This window comes from Protopterus annectens, chromosome 16.part0, assembly GCF_019279795.1.
Source record: "Protopterus annectens isolate FY-2018-M chromosome 16.part0, PAN1.0, whole genome shotgun sequence".
Taxonomy (NCBI): domain Eukaryota; kingdom Metazoa; phylum Chordata; order Ceratodontiformes; family Protopteridae; genus Protopterus; species Protopterus annectens.
The window spans coordinates 41205363-41225666 of record NC_056750.1 but is presented as its reverse complement, the minus strand read 5'-3'; the positions used below and the strand labels follow the sequence as shown (position 1 = coordinate 41225666).

At 38.0% G+C, this 20304-nt stretch overlaps 1 protein-coding gene across 2 annotated transcripts in view; it reads left to right on the top strand.

Annotated features, from left to right (window-relative positions):
- Positions 1-17783, top strand: part of PRRT1B (proline rich transmembrane protein 1B) — a 245585-nt gene extending 227802 nt beyond the window's left edge. For both annotated transcript variants that reach the window (XM_044057864.1, XM_044057865.1), the window contains one exon: positions 17207-17783. In XM_044057864.1, coding sequence (XP_043913799.1) covers positions 17207-17356 — 150 coding nt within the window. In that variant the 3' untranslated portion in view covers positions 17357-17783. The remainder of the gene's footprint in view (positions 1-17206) is intronic.
- The last annotated feature ends 2521 nt before the right edge of the window (positions 17784-20304 follow it).

Here is a 20304-nt window from a genome sequence, read left to right as displayed (position 1 = left end):
GACATTGTTAAGTTGAAGTTTGGAGATGAGAATGTCTGCATTGGAATCTAAAGGTAGTTTATAGTTGTACGTGATTAACTGTAAGCCAGATTTAAATAGAATAGCAACCCCACTGCCCTTCTTGGCTACTCGGTCAAGTCTCAGGATATTATATCCAGGTGGGATGATTTCATTGTCTTTGGTTACAGGTTTTAGCCATGTTTCTGTTAAGCAAAGAATGTCAAATGAGTAGACTTCTAATAGAGCTTGGAGTTAAGTTACTTTGTTGTTAATGCTACGTTTATTAAGATGACCAACTAGGAGGGAGTTAGATGGTTTAGTAAGGGAATAAATAGTTGATTGATTGTGGTTATGGAGAGTAATAGGAGTTGTTGTTGGGCATGGGTTAGGGTGAATGTCACCATCCTTTAATGAGAGGAGTAGTCCTTGAGTTAGGGAATCTGCTGTATAGAAGTAGAGCTTTCCTGAGATTTAATGTGTAGTATTCTATGATACTTTGCAAGTAGGTAGCTGGGTGAAGATGTTATATTTGCATGGTTATAAAGGACTGGTAGGGATGGAGAGTTGGTTTGCTTATTAGGGTAGTGAAGGTGTGGATATAGTGGGTGTTCATAGAAGGTGAGTAAGTAGGCAAAGGTAAAAGGAGGTAGTGGTAAAAGTGTGAATAAAAGTAGGACATATAATGGGGTGGGTGGCTTATACATTGGGAAGGATTAACTATTGGATGTCTGTATGCAGGTATGGAAGTATATAGGGTGAGGATATGGGAAAGGAGGAAGGTGTGGTAAGACTGAAGGGGAGGGGTAAGACAAGGCAGATATGAGAGAAGATGTCCAATGGTAAAGTGTCTAGAGAGTAACAGGAAGAGGAAGAGGTGTGGCTAGTAGGTATAAGAGTAGGACCCCTGGGGTGGGTGGGAATTGGGGGTAGGGAAGGGAGCGGAGTGTGCCCACAGGGCAAATAGAGTGGGTAGAGACAGATACTGAAGCAGTTATAGAAGAAACAATCAGCAGGACTGACTCTAGAAGGTAAGTTGGAAAAGTCAGACGTGGGTAAAGGACAGTGAGAAGTGAGCCCAGAAAAGGTAGCTGTAGACAGTAGTAGTAAAGGGTAAAGTGGGATGACTAAATAGCAATTCTGGGACTACAGGAGAAATTAAGGTAAGTAGCTAGGTATAAGAGAGGATAAGAGGAAGATGTGGCTGGGTTATGGGTGCCACCTAGTGGACAGGTCTAATATTGCAGGCTGATATGAGAGGGAGTTAGTTGGAGTACAACAAGGGAAAAGTGGGTGCTAGACAAAAGGGGTTACTATAGAGGATAGGGGAGAGAGAGTGTTAAGGTACAGAAAAGAAGGGGTGGAGGCTGCTGGCTGTCCTAGCTCAGGATGTGCTTTAACACCTGTAGCAGTGGTACAATAGTAGAAAGTCTTTCTGGTAGGAATTATTCAACAGACATACTTTTCTGGTGTCCTTGAGAGAGGGATTGTAGGAAAGTTATGCTGTGAGGTGAACCGCTGATATTTGGAGAAGGTCCTTTAGATTCTTACAGACTAGTGCTGGAAGCACAAGTAGAGCAGGGTAATTTTCTGGTGTCCTTGAGAGAGGGATTGTAGGGAAGTTATGCTGTGAGGTGAACCACTGATATTTGGAGAGGGTCCTTTAGATTCTTATAGACTAGTGCTGGAAGCAGGGTAACACAGAGGTCAGACACTGGGAGAGGAGCAGACAGCAGCCAGGGCTTATCCCGATTCCTAAAAAAGTATATCCCAGTCCACCTAATGTAAAAACACAAAAACGATTGCTTGAGAGTGTATGCTGCCACAAAACAACTTTAACAAACTAGCTAGACAAGAAGATCTCAAGTCACTCAAACAACAGCAAGGCAGTTTGAGAAAATGCAGAAATGTCAGCCTTAAATGCAAATAAATGTACAAATAAAACAAGAAATATGCAGTTGATCACTAAAATAACTTCCGGAAGTGTGGTTTTTAAAGTACAAGTACTTAGTGTTTGCCTGGATGACAGGGGATGCAAGGAAATCACTTCAGAGGCACAGGTGAGGACATCAAGAGTTGCTGGGCTCTGTGGGAAATGGCCAACAGCCTCACAAGCATGCCAAATTTATACAGGCACTTAAAACACAGAAAACTGTAGAATCCCTTTAACAATGCCAAAAATCTAGGAATACAGCAATGAAGTACCAACAGCAAATACAAAGTAGCAAATTACACAGTAATACCATCAGGAAAACTTCGCAAAAGTGCACTTCTCAGCAATCAGCCAAAAGTACAATATCTGGGCACTTGAAAATCATTTAAAGTGCAGAAAGCAAAAAAATAAATAAATAATAAAGCAACAGCACCCTAGTACAGTTAAATGAAGTATAAAACAGTAAAATAAATCTTTTACCTGCCAAGGATGGTATAGGATTTATTCAAACCCTCTCAGAGTTCTATCTATCTATCTCAGCAGATAGGAGCTCTGTGAAAATTATGATTTGCAGTAAGGGAGGTTAACTCAGGCGCAACACTGGTTGGCTTAGTGGGCCCCCAGTATTGCGAATCTATATAAAACAATGTCTGGTAAAAGCACTTAATTAGCTTAGATAACTGACAACAACCATCAAAGAGGGGAGAAAGGGACTTTGGTAGTCAGACTACCATAAGGGGCAGAAGCCAGAGACACTGGCTTTAAAAACCACAATAGGCAAAAGGTGGGAGGGTTGTCAAAATGTTAAGCTACTATAAGAAGCCAGAAAACACAGATGCTATAGCTTGTAGTCCTCTGTATTTCATGTCTGCATGTGAGCCAAAATGGCAAGGAAAACTGTTTTGGCCCAGTAATATATAGAATTAATTAATTAACAAAAAAAAAAAAACAAAACAAGATAGCAATCCAATCAGTAAAACAGAGCTGTACAAACCAGACAAAAACAGTCTCTATGGATTTAAGTATCACTCAAATAAGTTCACTTTCCTTGCTTATTTATTTCAAATCATCATCAGGGAGTCACACACACTACCTGTAGAGTGTGTGTGTGTGTGTGTGTGTGTGTGTGTGTGTGTGTGTGTGTGTGTGTGTGTGTCTATAATTGTGAGTAAAAGACACTGGAGGCAGATTTCACAAGTTCAGTGCATTTTACTTACAGTGATAAATAGATAAAATAGAATAAAAACGTCACTTATTATCAAAACAGAAATTCTTACAAGTCATTCAGGTTTCCATCTCCAGTAGAATACTCGAAAACAGTCCATGGTAAATCAAAACAATTATTCATTTGGGTCTTTACTCTTCATATTACTTTTCTGTTTTCTTTCTTGAGATAAATCCATTGACTTGCAACTACCGAAAATCCTAATTTCTGGTAAAATTCTTCCTGTTCAATGAGATGCAACTGTTTTTCTGGGCTATAACCTTTTCTTTTAAGGCCATTAAAGCAGGTGTTTATCCATAGTTTCTGCTGCTGTGTGCTCTCTTTTGCTGTAAAGTTTGGTACAGACATTTCATTTCAAAAGGTATCATTTCTTGAAACATGAAAACCCTTGTGCAAGCTACGTCATGGTTGAAAAGTACCCATGGACCAGCCCACTTGCCCCATTAATAAACGATGAAGTCAGTAGACCGTAGCCAGTTTATTATAGATTGAGTTCCAAACCAGGCACAGTATTAGAAAGTAGGATTACGAGCAGAAAGCAACATGACTAACAGTAATGACCTAAATTGCTCCTTCACTGCAACTATTCCTTACTCATCACTTTTTACATAATGTTACCACATTAACCTCAAGACAATGACAATGTGCTAAAATACAGTACGGTCACATCCCTCACAGATGCATAGTCATCTAGCACAATCTCATATAGCTTCATCGCTCCACCTAAGCGTCTATGGTGTTTGACCAATGCAGTAAGGCTTTCAGAAGTGGCCACAGAGTCACCAAATAGATATAAGTACTCTCAAAGGTTAACATATTCTCTAAAGGACCAGCCATGATGAAAAGTCTAACTATATTTAATAATAAATAATAAAAGAACATGAAAATACAGAATATCTCTTTACAATAAACACCAGTGTTTCAATCACAGGACATATTAAAATAACACAGATGAATAGATTCAGACAGATACAGAAAAACAGTACTTAACTAATCTCACTATATTTTCCTGACTGATCTAAAGAATTACTATTCCCTGGTCACTTATTAGAGCAAGGCGAGATGAAGTAGATGAGGGGTCCTTCATTGTCACGTTCGAAAAACAGACTGCCTTGAGACTTCAGTCTCATCTAATATTAAAACATCATTTCAGTGATGGCTTACAGAATGACATCATGTACATCTGGTTATTTGACTTCTGGTTCCCATACTACTCCCATCACTAGAAGCTGAACCAGAATCTCACGCATATGTGCAATCAGGACTGTAAGACACAATCTTTATGGCCTACCAGATCATTTAATTTCAAATTATTTTGCAAAGTTAGCTGGACTGAGATTAACTTCTTCTCTTCCAGTATCCTCTGTTAAAACATATACATTTAATTAGTTACAATACATTCAGGACCCACTGTTGGTATATTTTTAACACAAGCAACTTTACAAATACATTTTTCAGCACAAGTATCTGTATAAATCACTGCATGAACCAAAAAGAAAAGATAAAACTGAAGACCACAGACGAAGAATCCACTTAAAACACCTGTTTATTTCACCTCTAGCGCTTCGGCAACCGCCTTCAAGGAGTAGTCATCTGTATAAATCAGTCTGATATACAAAAGACATATAATTATTTACAAAACTCCAGCTAGCTATGCTGGCATATGTTACACATCCCCTGCCCTACTTCTCCTGGCATAGCTAGCAATACACATCATCACAGTGCCTATAGGCTTGAATGAGTTAAATGTTAAAAATGTTACTTTACAGTTTATAATTGAGGAATTTGAAGAAGACAATGTTAAAAAAATGTCCAAAGGGTCTGTGTGAAATTAATAACAATATCATGAATGTTAGGAATGAGAGAAACCTATGGAATAGTAGATTGAGGTTGGAAGATGTTTTGACATATGAAAAAAAACATGGTGAAACACTTGCGAGTATTATTTTTGTGGGTGGTCATAGAGGGACATTAAGATATTCTGGCAATCCTAAATCATGTTTGTTTTGTGGGGACTTTTTTAATTTAATTGAGTGTGACAAGGTACAATGAAACCAGTGTGGGGAGAAGGGACATACAGCATGAAGGTGTGTGGCTGAATGTAAAGTGTCATGATACAATGTAACCAGTGTAAGGAGGAAGGACATACAGCAAAAAGGTGTGTGCCTGAATGTAGAGTGTCACGATACAATGTAACCAGTGTAAGGAGGAAGGACATACAGCAAGAAGGTGTGTGCCTGAATGCAGGTTGTATAAAAAAGGGACACTTTTGGATGGATTGTCAAGAGCAGACAGTAAATAATGAAGGGGAATGGGAAGAAAACATGCACAAGGAAGGACAACAAGAGGCTGTAGAAGAAGGAAAATATGGAGGGGAAATAGGGCAAGAGAGTGCATCCAGGAAGATACATCAGGTGAGGGGATTCATACTAATATTCTTTTGAAGCTCTAGCACTGAAAAATCTGATTCTGATGATCAAGGATTATTGTACATAAACCCAGGAAAAATATTCAGTTGGGGAAAGACTTAAAAATAAGAAAATGAAAATGTCAAAATATTCCCCTAAATTTAAAAAGAAGGTAAAGCAATAATTTTCGAGTACTTTCAGTAAATGTGAACAGTATTATTAACACTGTAAGAAGGACAGGGATACTGGCTTAGTTTACTAAATGTGATGTGGATGTTATTCTGTTAGAGGATGTAAGATTTATAACAATTGAAGAAAGACTGCAAACAGAAAAATTGTGGGGTTGGAAATATAATATGGAACTTAGGAAGTGAACGTTGCTCTGGAAGGGCTGTGTTGTATAAAAAAACTGTGAAAATCCTAGATGTAACTTTGATCCTAGATGTAACCTTGGTAAGGATGGGAAGGTTAACTGCTGTGAATGTCAGGTGGAGAGAACATGTTTATAGAATGATTGCATTATATGCATATATATAACTAGCAAGGAATGAGAGAATCTGTCTCATCAATCAATAAAATAAATAAATCAGACATTAGACTATGTGGAGGTTAACATGAAGATTATAATTGCAGGAGACTTTAATTATGATTTAAGGGAACATGTAAAAAGAAAGGGAAAGATGTAGAAAAATACAAACAGTAATGAAATGTGGTAAATTAAATGCGTGGGACAAAAGTCAACAGACTTATATAAAGGGGCTTTTGGGTCTGAAATGTATTATTTTATATTATTGGAAGGTTTGAAGGCAGCAGATGGTGATACAGTTGTGACAGTTTTTTGTGGGACCATTTAGAAATATGGATGGAGGAGATGGGAGAAAGGAAGTATATTAAAAATAGCAAGGGGGCAACAAGAACAAATGAGAAATTATGGAATAAAACTGGAGAGTGGGGAGTATTGCAGTTATGGAGGGATCATATAATCATGAAGGATTTCTATACAAAATGGTCTGAAAGGAGGACTGAATTTAACAAGAAGTATATAAAAAGGTGTTTTTTTCAATGGCAGGATGATGTTACAAAGGAAGTATGAGAAATGTATAAAATGTATTAGAGAATTTAAAGAATAATACAAGAGAGTAGTATGATGTGGAAAATAAATATTTAAAAGAAATCGAGAAAAAAATAAGGCATTGCTGTTTAGGCAGAAATATTTAAAAGACAGAAGGGAGAGGGTATCTCCATATTTGGGTAAAATAGTAATGGAGAATATTAGTATAATGTGGGAATTGAAAAATGTAAAAGGAGAGGTAAAAAGAACACAAGAGCAAATTATGAGTATTGTAGTACAGCAGGTGGAAATAGTAAAAGAAGGAAAAACAAGACAGAATGGAAAATAAAAAATCCAAAATGAGTAAAAGAAAATGTTGAAATATAAATTACTATTTAGTAAATTGGATGAAGTATTTAGGAAAGTATCAGGCCCAGATGCTATAGGGTATGGAATGTACAAGAAATTAATGGACTGGCAAAGAGAGTGTTTTATAAATGTACTGAATGAATGGTGAAGGAAGGGTTTGTTTATAGATTTTTGTAGTGTGGTGTTAAAATGTATATGGAAGAAATATGAAAAGACTGAAATCAAAAGCCATCACAATAAATAGCAGCGATTATACATTTTTATGAGAATAATACAGAGGAGAATGGAAGGAATGATGGGGGATATAATGGAAGAAAGTATAGATGGTATAAAAGGGAAGGGATGTCAAGAATTAGTATTGGTTGTAAGAGAAATTGTGGATGCTGTTATAAGTAAAATGGCGGGTGTGAAAAGCATGCTTGATGATATTAGAAAGGCATTTGATGTAGTAGGACATGATGCTTTTTGGGACATTATGGGGAGGTGTGGAGCAGGTAACAATTAGGAGAGTGTGTATATCAGCATATCAGAATAATACAGTGAGAGTGTTAGTGAATGGATGGTTGAGTAAAGAAATACGAATGAAGTGTGGTACGTGACAAGGATGTCCCATGAGTGGAATATTGTTTGCAGTGTTTGTAATGACTGTGATAGTGAGTGAAGTAGCTAATAAAATGAAAGATGCCAGATATGTGATGTAAAAAGAGGGTGATTTCAGTAGTTTTGACATATGCAGATGATATAGTTGTACTTGCAAAGAACAAAATATGGAAGAGGGAAGTGTTGGTTGGTCTGAATGTTTTTAAAGGAAATGGGAATGACCTTGAATAAAGATAAAAGTAAGGATTTGGGTTAAGTGGTGAAAACTGGGGGAGTGGTGTATTTTTTTTCAATGAATGAGGTTTCTTTGCTAGGGATAAAGTTTGGGAATAATTATGCAGTTATGATACAAAGGGAGGGCTTTATAAAAGAAATGAAAGAAATATGTCTTCTGTGGAGGACATATAGATTAACATTTAAGAAAAATGTTTATCTAGTGAATTCTGTATTTAATGTTGAGTATTTTTCAGGGCTGTGAGGTAGCATGTGTGTTGTCAATAGATAGGCGTGAGTCCTTGTATGTATCACTTTAAGACAATTTGGATATTTTAAAGTAAGGTAACATGGGTTCTATAGTGCTGATTTGTTACAAATATTGCTACTTTGCTATAGCATTGTGCAAGTTTATTTGATAGATGTGACTTTAGGTTAGTAAAGATTGGAGAGGCATTGAGACGTTTTGGGAGTGGGTAATCTGTAGCTATGTCTTTTCTGGTCATATCAGTGAAGAATGGTTATATCCAGTGTAGGTAGCCTAGTTCTGGTGTGTTTTTAACTTGAAGCCTATCATTCAATTTCATCAGGTCATGTATGGTCACACCCAGCAGTTTTGTATGTGTAACTATTTCTGTTTTTTATGTTGTTGGCTTAAGGTATAGTGAAGAGGTTCTTTTTCTGTCCCACAGCTGCTCGGGGGTATAGAGACTAATTTAAATCTTTTTGGAGGGTTCAAGAGAATTTGGGAGTTGTCCAGCCAGGATTCTATGGAGGAGAATGATTGCTGGGTGATTTCTTATACTATTGCAAAGCTACTGCCTGCACAAATGAGAGATGACTCATGTGCATGCTTTCCTATTGCTGTATGCTTAGAAGCAGTGTGCATGTCAGTTATGAGCAGGTTAAATAGAATGGGGCCACGTATAGATCCTTAAGGGCACCTACAGACAGTGTGCATTACAGTTATGAATAGCTTAAATGGAATGGGGCCACATATAGATCATTAGGGGGCACCTACAGACAGTGTGCATGTCAGTTATGTGGGTCTATATAAGAAGACCGAAGACGCATTCTTTCGAATGCGTCTTGGTCGAACTTAAAAGGCAGAAAATGGAAAATATCGAAGCGGCTGTTAAGCAAATTCTTTCCCTGGGAAAGAATTTGCTTGGTTACTTTGGTACTTTGCCATTTTCGGCACTGTAGTGCGGTGTCGGAGTTGGTATCTTTACGTAGGGGGGTGTGGGGGGTGAAGCCCCCCACTTAATGTAATGTTTAAATTCATTTTGATTTTATTTTTTTTGTTGTTGGAACAGCAATTTTTTTCCCTTGGAAAAAAATCGCTGTTCTGACACTTCAACATTGTAAGCTTTTGCTTACACAGGATCGATCAATCACCGTTCGCTTTTGTAAGCATTCGGTGATTTAATATAGACCCACTCACGAGTAGGTTAAATAGAATGGGGCCAAGTATAGATCCTTATGGGCACCTACAGACAGTGTGCATGTCAGTTATGAATAGGTTAAACAGAATGGGGCCACATATAGATCCTTGAGGGGGCACCTACAGAAACATATAAGAATGAGAAATCATTATGCATGTAAGGATACAAATCAATACCAATAATTTGAATGATTGGCTGCAGCTTGAGGTAATAAGCTTACAAGAATGTGTAGCAGTATATAACTGCACTGCCGAGCTTTGCACAACCTACAAAATGTCAGACTTGGTATCTGAAAGACTAAGATAAAGAGCATTGCACACTGCGTCAGCAGGAAGTCCTCCTGGAGGTACCTAGTGCTTGTTGACAAACCAGTGTAGCACCTTTGAGGTAAGGCCACAGTAAGGCTGCAGGTGTTTAATTGGGATGTCATGATTCACTGTGTCAAACATCATAGTAAGATAAAGAGGTACCAAAACAGAATAGTGTTGATCTCTAGCCATTAGATCATTTACTGCCATGATTAGGATAGTCCCAAATTATGGCATGCACAAAATTATCTCATGAACCCAGTGACACTTAAAATAGATTCAAGCTACATATAAACCATTTTCCTGATAACCTTTCCCAGAAACAGAAAGTTCATAACAGGGAGATAATACATGGATTATTATGATCTAAAGATGGTATTTTCAGAAAGGATTAATTAAGATTGACTTTAACAAAGATGAAAAAGTCCCAGTCTTCACAGGGGATTACAAAATGTGATGGATAACTAACCTCTGCATGTCCAGACAGACAGACATCAGCCTGGGGACACAAATGACGCCCACAGGTTCTAAGACACATTATATTGTAGCCATGACCTCATTATCACCAGGGATACCAAACTGTTTAAGAAAAGGAAGTCCGTTTTTTGTCCTTGACAGACATGTGGTCAGTGCAGAATAGATGAGGACCTGTTTCTATCCTTGACAGACATGCAGTCGGGATGAGGAGATGCCGACCTCATGATCACACCTTTTTCAACAAGAATTAAGCAGCCCTCTCTTATAGTAATGTGAAGTAGTCAAAGCTTTGAGTTAAAAGATTATCCAGACTGCACAAACTGCCCACCACCAGAAAAGCATGACCTGTCATTTGGCCACTACAATCACAAGGGCTGAGCTTAGAGTCAAACAATGACACACACCGTGACTAGGATGGCAAATGTGTGAAATGGGGCAAATGAAGCCAAGCATGTGGTCAGTGAATAACCATGGACCACCTCATCTGAATCACCAGCACTGTCTTCCAGAAGGAGCTAAGGAAATAGCCAAGAAAGCAAATATATAATAGGTTATGTGATTAATGCTTTGGAACTCAAAGAAATGGAGGTTAGAGAAGGAACTGCTTAAATCTGATTGAGGCCACCATTGGTTTATGCTGTGGGCCAACTGTTTCATTGGGGAGACTTTGCAATTGCTGATTCTACCCCACTGGTAACTGTAGGAAAGTATGATGCTCTCTCACATCAGGATCAAGAGAACAGAATATTCTAGATTTTAAGGTAAATTAGAGAGAGCAGGCTAAGTTACCAGATTTACCTCCGAGTCTATAGTCATAATATCCAATAGGAATATCAAGTCAACATTATGCCGTAATCCATAGCTCATCAATACCTAACTGAGGTAGAATTCCTCCTAGTAAGGAAAGGGCATTGAGGTAGAATCAGTGATTGCAAAGTCTCCCCCAGTGAAACAGTTAGCCCACAGTGTAAACCAGTGGTGGCTTCAATCAGATTCAAGCAGTTCCTTCTCTCACCTCCATTTCTTTGAATTCCAAAGTACTAATCACATGATTTATATATTTGTCAGACCTACTAATAGAGCTGTTCAGATGATCTATGTTCAACATCTACTGAGTAAGTATCTTTTATACTGTAATAGTTTGCCTTTATTTCATATGAATGTAATCTTATTAGCAGATGAATGTGTAATTGTGAATGTACATTACTTAATGCCTGTTCATGTATATTACTAAATGTTTGTAATTTCCTCCCCACGCCTTTTGAACAACAAAAACAAAATAAATAGTTTCTTTCTGACCTTCCCACTTTATCCATCTCCTTGAGATACTCTGCACCCCTGTTATACTCCAGTTCTATGTCTGATTGTCTGTATGTACCCCTGTATTCTTACCCCCACTACCCTTGACTCGTCAGCTGTACATTGCCTCTCTCCCTCTTCTAGCTTTAACTAATATCTACCTACTGGCTAATATTTCACATGCCTTATCACCTCAAGTTTATTTATTCCTAACATTTACAGTACACTGTAACCCTTCTTATCCATATCTTATAAGGCATATCTAATGTTGACCTCTGACATATATTGCACACAAACTCTTTGCATTTTAAATGCTTTATACTTGGAATTTAGTATTACGTATAATGTCACCAGAGGAAAAAATATGTTTTATCTTTGTATAGTGTGACTGAAGAAGAATTACCTGTTTGTTTCTAGATGTCTCAAGAACTATCTATGTAATGTATCTTTGTAAAAAAAAATTTTCATCATGAGTATCGTAATGCACCTGCTGGAGCATTTCTCCCTGGGCCTCACCTGAAAATGGGCTCTGCCCAGTCAGACTTTCCTAGCTAAATGAATATATACTTACCTGTCAGTGACTGCTGTTTCTCCAAGGTACAACAACCTCAGAGTGAGGATAACAAGGTGAGAGGGATGCAAGGATCTTGTCAAGTTTCTCACAAACTGTGTAATTTTACGTACTCATTACAAGAATGTGTATACCTGAGTTATTTATAAGCTGTCATGATGGGGCTGTTACAAATAGCAGCTCCATTTAATACTATCACTACTGATAGACAAGAGAAAAAAGCCAGTATTGATTTGGCTGCAGTGACCAAATAATCTCCTGTGGTTTGTATATGCCATTATTCAATGTTTCTTCCAAGCTTAAGATGCATAGAAGAGGCTCTACCAAATAGATAAAAAACAAAACCGGTGCAGAGTGCAGATAAGCAACCAGGAACCAAGACAACACTCTGAGTAGCTGGAAACCAAGAACAAGTTGAAGGGTTTGTAAAAAAACAGTTTTAATCACAAACACAGTAGAAATTCACTCCATAAAACGTAGCAATACTACTCAAAGATATATCCACAGTCTAGCACTTTCATCCTTCCTGGACTTCTTCAGAACTGTGATAATGCTTGAAAACACCCTTTTTTAAAAACACAACCAACCAATCAATAAAAAATATAATTAATTATGCAAATATCTTTTTTAAAAAAACACACACTTTTTTATACACATATATAAAATGCACATTTGCTTAAAGTTTCTTTGCCCTATATTTTAATTCAGGCTTAAGGGAAATAAAATCATGTAATCCTGGTGCTACAGTGAAGTTCTAATGCATCTGCCACTTCATTTCAGCCCATTTCCAACTTATTCTTCCAGTCACCACCCCCCCCCCAATATCCTTAGCCACCACTTCTAAAATACCAAATGAAATCGCAGCTGATGCTCTGGCCTACCCAGTATCCATTTTTATTAACCGATCTCTGTCAAAAAGTTACGTTCCCACACTATGGAAAGTATCACCTATAATTCCCCTTCACAAAGGCGGCCCCTCCACAGAACTAACCAATTACCGCCCCATAGCTATTCTCTCTCCACTCTCCAAAATACTACAGAGATTCATACACTCTCAGGTCTCAGACTACCTCCTTACTAACAACCTCCTTTCCAGTACTCGGCATGGTTTCTGACCAAACCATAGCACCACCACTGCCTTACTCTCCTTTACTAACACTATCCTTCAGCATAAAAACAATGGCTATCTCTCCTCTGCTACTTTCCTAGACCTATCGAAAGCATTTGACATGGTCCCACACAAACAATTCATCTCTATCCTCAATAACCTATCCCTCTCTCAATCAGTCACCAACTGGTTTCAGAGTTACCTGTCTGACCGCCAACAATCCATTGAATGGCAGAATGACATATCTCCCCAACTACCTGCCTCCATAGGGGTTCCCCAAGGATCCATCCTTAGACCCCTACTCTTCTCTGTTTTCACCAATAATCTACCTTCTGCCACCAAACATGGCACACTCATACAATACAATACGCAGATGACTCAACCATCATCTGCTCAGCCCAGTCCCTACCCAAACTGCAAAAAGTCACACAGGAAACCTTTTCCACTGTTGAAACTTGGTTATCCGATGCCCAATTAATACTCAACCCCAAAAAAACTAAACCACTCATCTTCCAACCCACCAAACATACTCAAAACAACTCTCACTTTAACATCACAGCAAAAGACAACACCACTATATACCCAACTGAACACACCAAATTGCTAGGAGTGGAAATAGACAATAAACTAAAATTTGACATTCACATATCCATGACCATAAAAAAAGTCCACAAAAAACTAGGAGTGTTATATAGAAATAAGTAACTTTTCACCAAAGCAGCAAATATTTCAATAGCAAATTCCAACCTTATCTCCACCCTACTTTATGCCTCTCCAATATATACCAACCTAAGGCAATGCGATCTAAACAAGCTAAAGACCTGCTACAACAAAATCGCCAAATTTGCCACAGGGGCATCCTACCATAGTCACCACTGTCTCTCACTTGCTGAACTGGGCTGGCTTGAACTCCCTCACCTCCTTCAATGGTATCAACTCTCACTCACCCACAAACTAGTAAACCATCCACTAAATGTCCCATCCCTCCAGAATCTATCCAACCCTATCGCACCATCAGCCCACTAAGATCCAGCAACAAAAATCACTTGCAGATCACTAAAGCCAATAACTCTGCTGGTAAAGCACTATTCTCTTGCACCATAGCCAAATTATGGAACTCCCTCCCACCCACAATTACCTCCGTACCATCATGCACCCACTTCAAAACTTTACTAAAAGCGCACCTAAAAACATGCTGGCTATGCCCTTGCAACTCCCACTCTAATATCACCCACCCCATCCAACCACTACCTTTCTTTCCACCCCACTAACTACCTTGATTATAGCAAGCTCAGATGCTCGTAAGCCGAGTACTTATTATACAGCAGGAACTTCTTATTGTAACATTTGTTAATGTCTGTTATGTACTTCGCAGATAAAGATTCTAGTTGTCTACTGATGTACTATGTTCTTGATCTGTAAATATGTTTGTAACTAATTGCTATGTTAATCAAATTGTTAATCGCTATGTAATCCAATGTAACTACTGTCTGTTTATTTTAACTGTGGAGCTATTCTCCCCGGGCCTCCACTGAAAATGGATCTACATCCAGTCGGACACTCCCAGTCAACAAATTTAAATAAATAAATAAATAAATAAAAATAAATCTGTTGAAACAGTGTGTGAGGACTGTGAGGATGACCTCTGTTTATGAAGACATAATTAACAAATTGGACAATATCAAACAAATGTTTGTTACTAGGGATTATACCATTAGTTTAGTAAACAGTATTTGTCAAGAAGTTAGAGACAGTCGGGGTTACAAATATAAGCCATTATTGAGGGAGGAATTATTGAAAGAAGGTAAGGACACCATACCTCTCAACCTCACAACACAAAAAATCTGGACAAAGCCAGAAAAAAATGGGGGAACAAAGACCCCAAAATAGGGATAGATTTTAAATATTGCTCCTATAAACTTAGAAAGTTGATATGGATATGAAATCTGAAACTCAAACTGTCATTATTTAGTGACTTCAATCCTCAATCATTTGCCAGAAAACCACAAATTTTATGAGGAACAGACCAAAAATAAGAGGCAAAATCTGAATATTCTGCAAAAATCTATACAGTTGAAAGGTATGAAGGACACTGCGACTATCACAGAGTAAAGCTTTGACCGAGTGATGGTTATTCAACTTAACCCTGGTACCAAGGAAGTGAAAACATTTATTGATAGAAATTGGACTATTTTTAAGAGTAACCTGACACTGTTTAAGACTGTGGAGAGCTTTCCTGTTTTTGTACACAAAGCAGCCCAAAACCTAAAAGGGATATTTGAAGTTTCCCACAACTGAATACAGTCTACGAACTTGAAGGTTAAACAACTAGGTATGTCCAAGTGTGGGAGCTGAAATCAATGTCCACATATTTTGGAAGGAAAGAGTTTGAACCTGCACATAGTTGGTATCGCCAGGGTATATTTGAGTAAAGGTAACTGTACATCTAAGGGTGTGGTGTACATTGCAAAATGTATGAGATGTTCAAGTTTTTACATAAGCAAAACTGAAAGGTGCCTGTGTAAATGTATATATGAATATTTATGTGATATTGCTAATAAAAAATTTAACAATGCTCTATTCAAAAACAATGCACAACTTTAGATTTGGCATTTTGGAACAAGTTAACGTTAATTTACGAGGGGGAGATTAGGAAGCTAAAGTGGAGTATTGTGAGATGTTATGGCAGTTTAAGTTAAAAGGAAATATATCTCCGGGCTTAAATTAAGTTATTTCCATTCTTCCCCCTAATTAAAATTAGGTCAAGGAAGTTTTAACATTATCAACTAAGCATGAATTTTCTTTTTTTTATTAATATTTAAAATGATTTTAGGGCTATTTATTTTTACATTTATATTTGTTTTTGGTAGCTTAGAGTTTTAAATTATCCTAATTTGTATGACCTGTTTTTACAATTTTTAATAAGATAATTGGCTCTGAGTTTTGATTGGGGCATTCTTAATGGTGTTTGGTTTAAAATAAATCAAATTATAATGTATTTCATTTTGATGAAGTCCCTGTGACAGGGATGAAAATGCTCAATTTATTGTTTTATTAAAGGTTATTTATACTCTGATTCGTATTAATATTGTGGAAGTTATTTATTCTCCTGGTTGGTGGATGTATTGAGCGTTCTATTTTGGTTTGCATTTTATGTAAAGGTCCTATAAGTAACAGAGAGAGAGAGAGATAGAGTGCAATCTTACCTAGCAGGTGTCTTGGAACAGAACTCTATTTGCAGCAGGACTATGCAGACAGCATGCTAGATTGTCCAGTGGCTGCATGGTTAAAACTGGAACTGGTTTATACTGGGATCCTGATTAGTACATCCCACTATGCTGCACCGGGGTATGTTGCTGCAGGTAGGTATAGGGGTAGGGAGTTGGGAGCAAAGTTGAGTTTTTTGTGGGGATGGGGTAAGAAATAAAGAACAGTGTAGAGTGGTAATTTAGCTTGGATAATTACTCATGGAAGTCAGGAACACAAACATATTTAAAAAGCATTTGGCTTCAGACCCAAAAGACCTAAAGGGTAAGGATTGACTCCTTTAAAGAGAATATTAATTGAACCTTTGCTTAACACATAAGAGCTAGTATCTAGAAAATTCTGAAAGTTATAATCTTTTCTGATGATCATTTTGCATATATAGTTATTTAGAACATGAAATATGTTGACCGTACTTTGTAACAGAGGAGAGCTATTTGTTTATTGCATTGGCTTTGTGATAGGATGTTTCCGTGGGTAGCCTGAGTGGGTTTTTACATAACAGCTTTGTTCTCCCATGCTTTGCGGGAGTTTAGTCCGGGCAATCTTCAATCACATACATGACGGATGCCAAGAGGGAGGACATTTGGTTTGTTTTTGATCCTCACATCTGATTGGTACAGAACAGTCAAAATTAGGTGACTTTAAAATGAACCATGAATGGACAGAAATGTCTACAGACATGAGTACAGTAAAACTAACATAAAGAAAAAAAAAAACTTGAGAAAATGCAGCGAATACAGGCCACAAGGATTCCTCCACTCACTAAAAGTAAATAAATACAAACCTGCTTTAATAGTGCCTTGTTTCTGTAGTCTCCTTACTGGACAAGGTCAAAAGTTGACAGATATACCTAACCCTCGTTTTCTCTTAACAGCTGTATGTAACACACATAGCCAGTCATTTGTGTATGTTATAACCTCTTTGTTCTTTTACAGGCTCGAATGGCGACAAGTCGAGGTGATATGGTCCAGGCAGCTAACACGTCAAAGAAAGCTCGATCTCTGGTCCTTTTCAGTTTAATATTTGGGGTGTTTGTTTCAATTAGCTGGATTATCTATGTAGTGGTATTCCTTTATTTCTCCTGATAGCAGAGGATTGCCTGTTCAAAGACTTCATAACATGATTTGTTCCCTTCATCATACAACCTGCAACATCTTTGTAACAATCACCAAGCGTGGACAACAATCTACAGGGTGGCATTCTGTTTCCTGACACAGAAATCATGACACGTAGCCACTTCCATTTAACTGTACCAATGCCTGGGGCAAATGTTAAGTGCGTCTCTGTCTACTATGAGATCTGCTGTGCTTTTTAAAATAAGTATCACTGTCGAACATTTGATAATTTCATCATCCATGAAAAATGTTATAGAATTAAGACAGACTTCTGAACTGCAGTTTTGATAAAGTAGTCAACAGCACAATACTTCTGATGTATATTAACAATAGTTTTTAAAATCACTTGCGTGTTTTTCTACAACAAGAGAAAATAAAGCATAGCTTAGTCACTCTAGCATAGTATATAAAAGTAGACGTGTATGGTGCCTGATAACCATCTGCAGACATGACTGATGTACTTTACGGTCTGACATATGTTCATATGAAATGTATGGAAGAACATTACTACATATCTGATTTTCCTCCAAGTCCAAAATAGTAAATGGAAGTTTGAAATAGAGAGAAAAGATATTTAATGCTGTACAGTACACCACTCAACTATCAAAAGTTTCACAGAATGTCCATATTTTTGCTCTGTTTCTCATAAAATGTGTGATTTTCTGGTAAATCACTTAAGGACCGAAGTCCCTAAATAATGACATACATTTGAGTTGCAGACTTCATATTCATCAAAAAACACATACTAACACACATCCTATTACTCAAGCAAATTTCTAAGTTTATGACCTATTTTCTGGGTCTTTGTCTACCCCCACCCATTATTTTAGCCTTTGTCCTAATTTCTTGTACTATGAGGTTGAGAGGTATGGAGCGTACACACACACACAAAATTAAACCAACGCAGTCATTGAAACACACACACAATCACATAATAAAACCAGTGCAGTCATCAAAACTTGCATATGCAAGTAAATGTATCTTTCAGAGAGATAATGTTTCTAATTTGACATTCACTGACAAAAGTATTAATCTTTGTATCTGCTTTAGCAATTTTTAACTCCTGCTTCCAGATCTGATCTTTGCATTCACATACTTTTTCAGCGTCTTACTTAGTTATGCCTTCCACTCCTGAAGCTCACTATCTGTTCTCCCTGGGACTCATTTCACTTGCCTTTTTCCTGTTTGTCCACTCCTGCCCCTGGTTATTGCCTGCTTCCTAAGTGGCCTTTAGAGACAGGTGCTAGAGTCAGCCATTAAGTACCTGTAATGAGGCCACTGACAACTTGTCGCCGTCCTTATTCTTTGCTTGTTTTCCCAGCCCTTGTCAGCAATACACAAAAAGGATGGGTGAGGGCCACCATAGCAGTACATTAGCCACAGAACTGGCCAGTGTCTTCATCAGGAGAAGAACAAGGTGTTGAAGCAGGACATTTCAAACCCTGAGTTAATGAAGCTGATAAAAATATTTTATACAGTCATGTTTTCCGTCCTGGGAGTACTGCAGTGAAAAACATATAGTGGTCCTGATTTAAAAATATACTGTTACTGGGATAAAGGGACAAGATCACCCTATATGTGTTGGTCAAGCATCACAACGCCCCTCCCCCCCCCATAATATGTATTTGTTCCATCCATGTCTGCCAATCATTAGCCTCCCTGAAGGTTTTAAGCCCATTACTTTCCCCCATTATGATAGCCTTGCAGAGATCAGTGGGAGGGGGGCTGCCATCCAAGCAGCTATGAAGGGTTTATGTAGAACCTCTGAATATATATATATATATATATATATATATATATATATATATATATATATATATATATATAGACAGACACACACACACACACACACACACACACATATACACACACACACGTTTAGGGCACTACAGCCTCCCATGCTTAGATGAGGACTCTGTATGTTCCAAGACTGAGAAACAACCCTGTAATCTCATTCTTGCAGTATCATTTGCAGTGTAACTATGGGGCATTTGCTTTATGGTCCTTACCTCACCAACTAGCAGCTAATGCATACACTCATGTCACTGCATGTGTGTAGTATGTATTTTCTTTGAAAGTGTGCATGCTTTCACACATGTACTGCATGAAGGCTGTCATGAATGGCCAGGTGGAGCCAAGCACATGACCATAGTCATTCAGGATCCTGCCTTACTCCTAATCCTCTAAGTGTTGGACTGGGCAGTAGACCAGACTGGCTCCCTCTACCAGGGATGGCAAATTGGCACCAGTTGTTCACTCCCATAATTCTTTGCCACTTCCTCCAGCACCAGCCTGCTGCTTGATCCCATATCATCTGAATCACTTTCAGGGCTTTATTCCTCTTTTACAGCTGGTTCATTGTCAGTAAATATGATTTGGGATTTTGTGGAGAAGAATATTAGGTCAGATATGTATTTAGAACAATGTGCCCACGTGTATGCATGACAGTTACCTCATGAACTTGAAAATGTGTCACCTCAAATGACTGTCATTAATTTTCTCCTACATTTTGCCAACACTGTTATGTTACAAATGCTGATACATCCTTCAAATTCTACTTGGGACAATTTGCTATGGAATATGTAGTGCCTTCTCTGGCAGCTGCATTTTATGCCACACCCATCTCTGGTCATCTTACAGGATTCCTTCCCTGCACTACAATGTGGACAGACTTTGGCCTTTTGCAAATCGCTTTCATTGACATGCACTATTAGATGCTGAGAATAAATTTAAAACACATTTCCACCTGAACCTTCCATCTGAACTTTGATCTGTTACAGCTCAGTGTTCATCTGCCTCTCTGTTTCTACCCCTGAAGGGCAAGTAATGAGAAGTACTACGTACCTACCTAGTGATGACTGCTATGGGGGGGGTAGAAAATCAGCAGAATTTAAAAGCTGCTGCCATAAAGGAGGAGA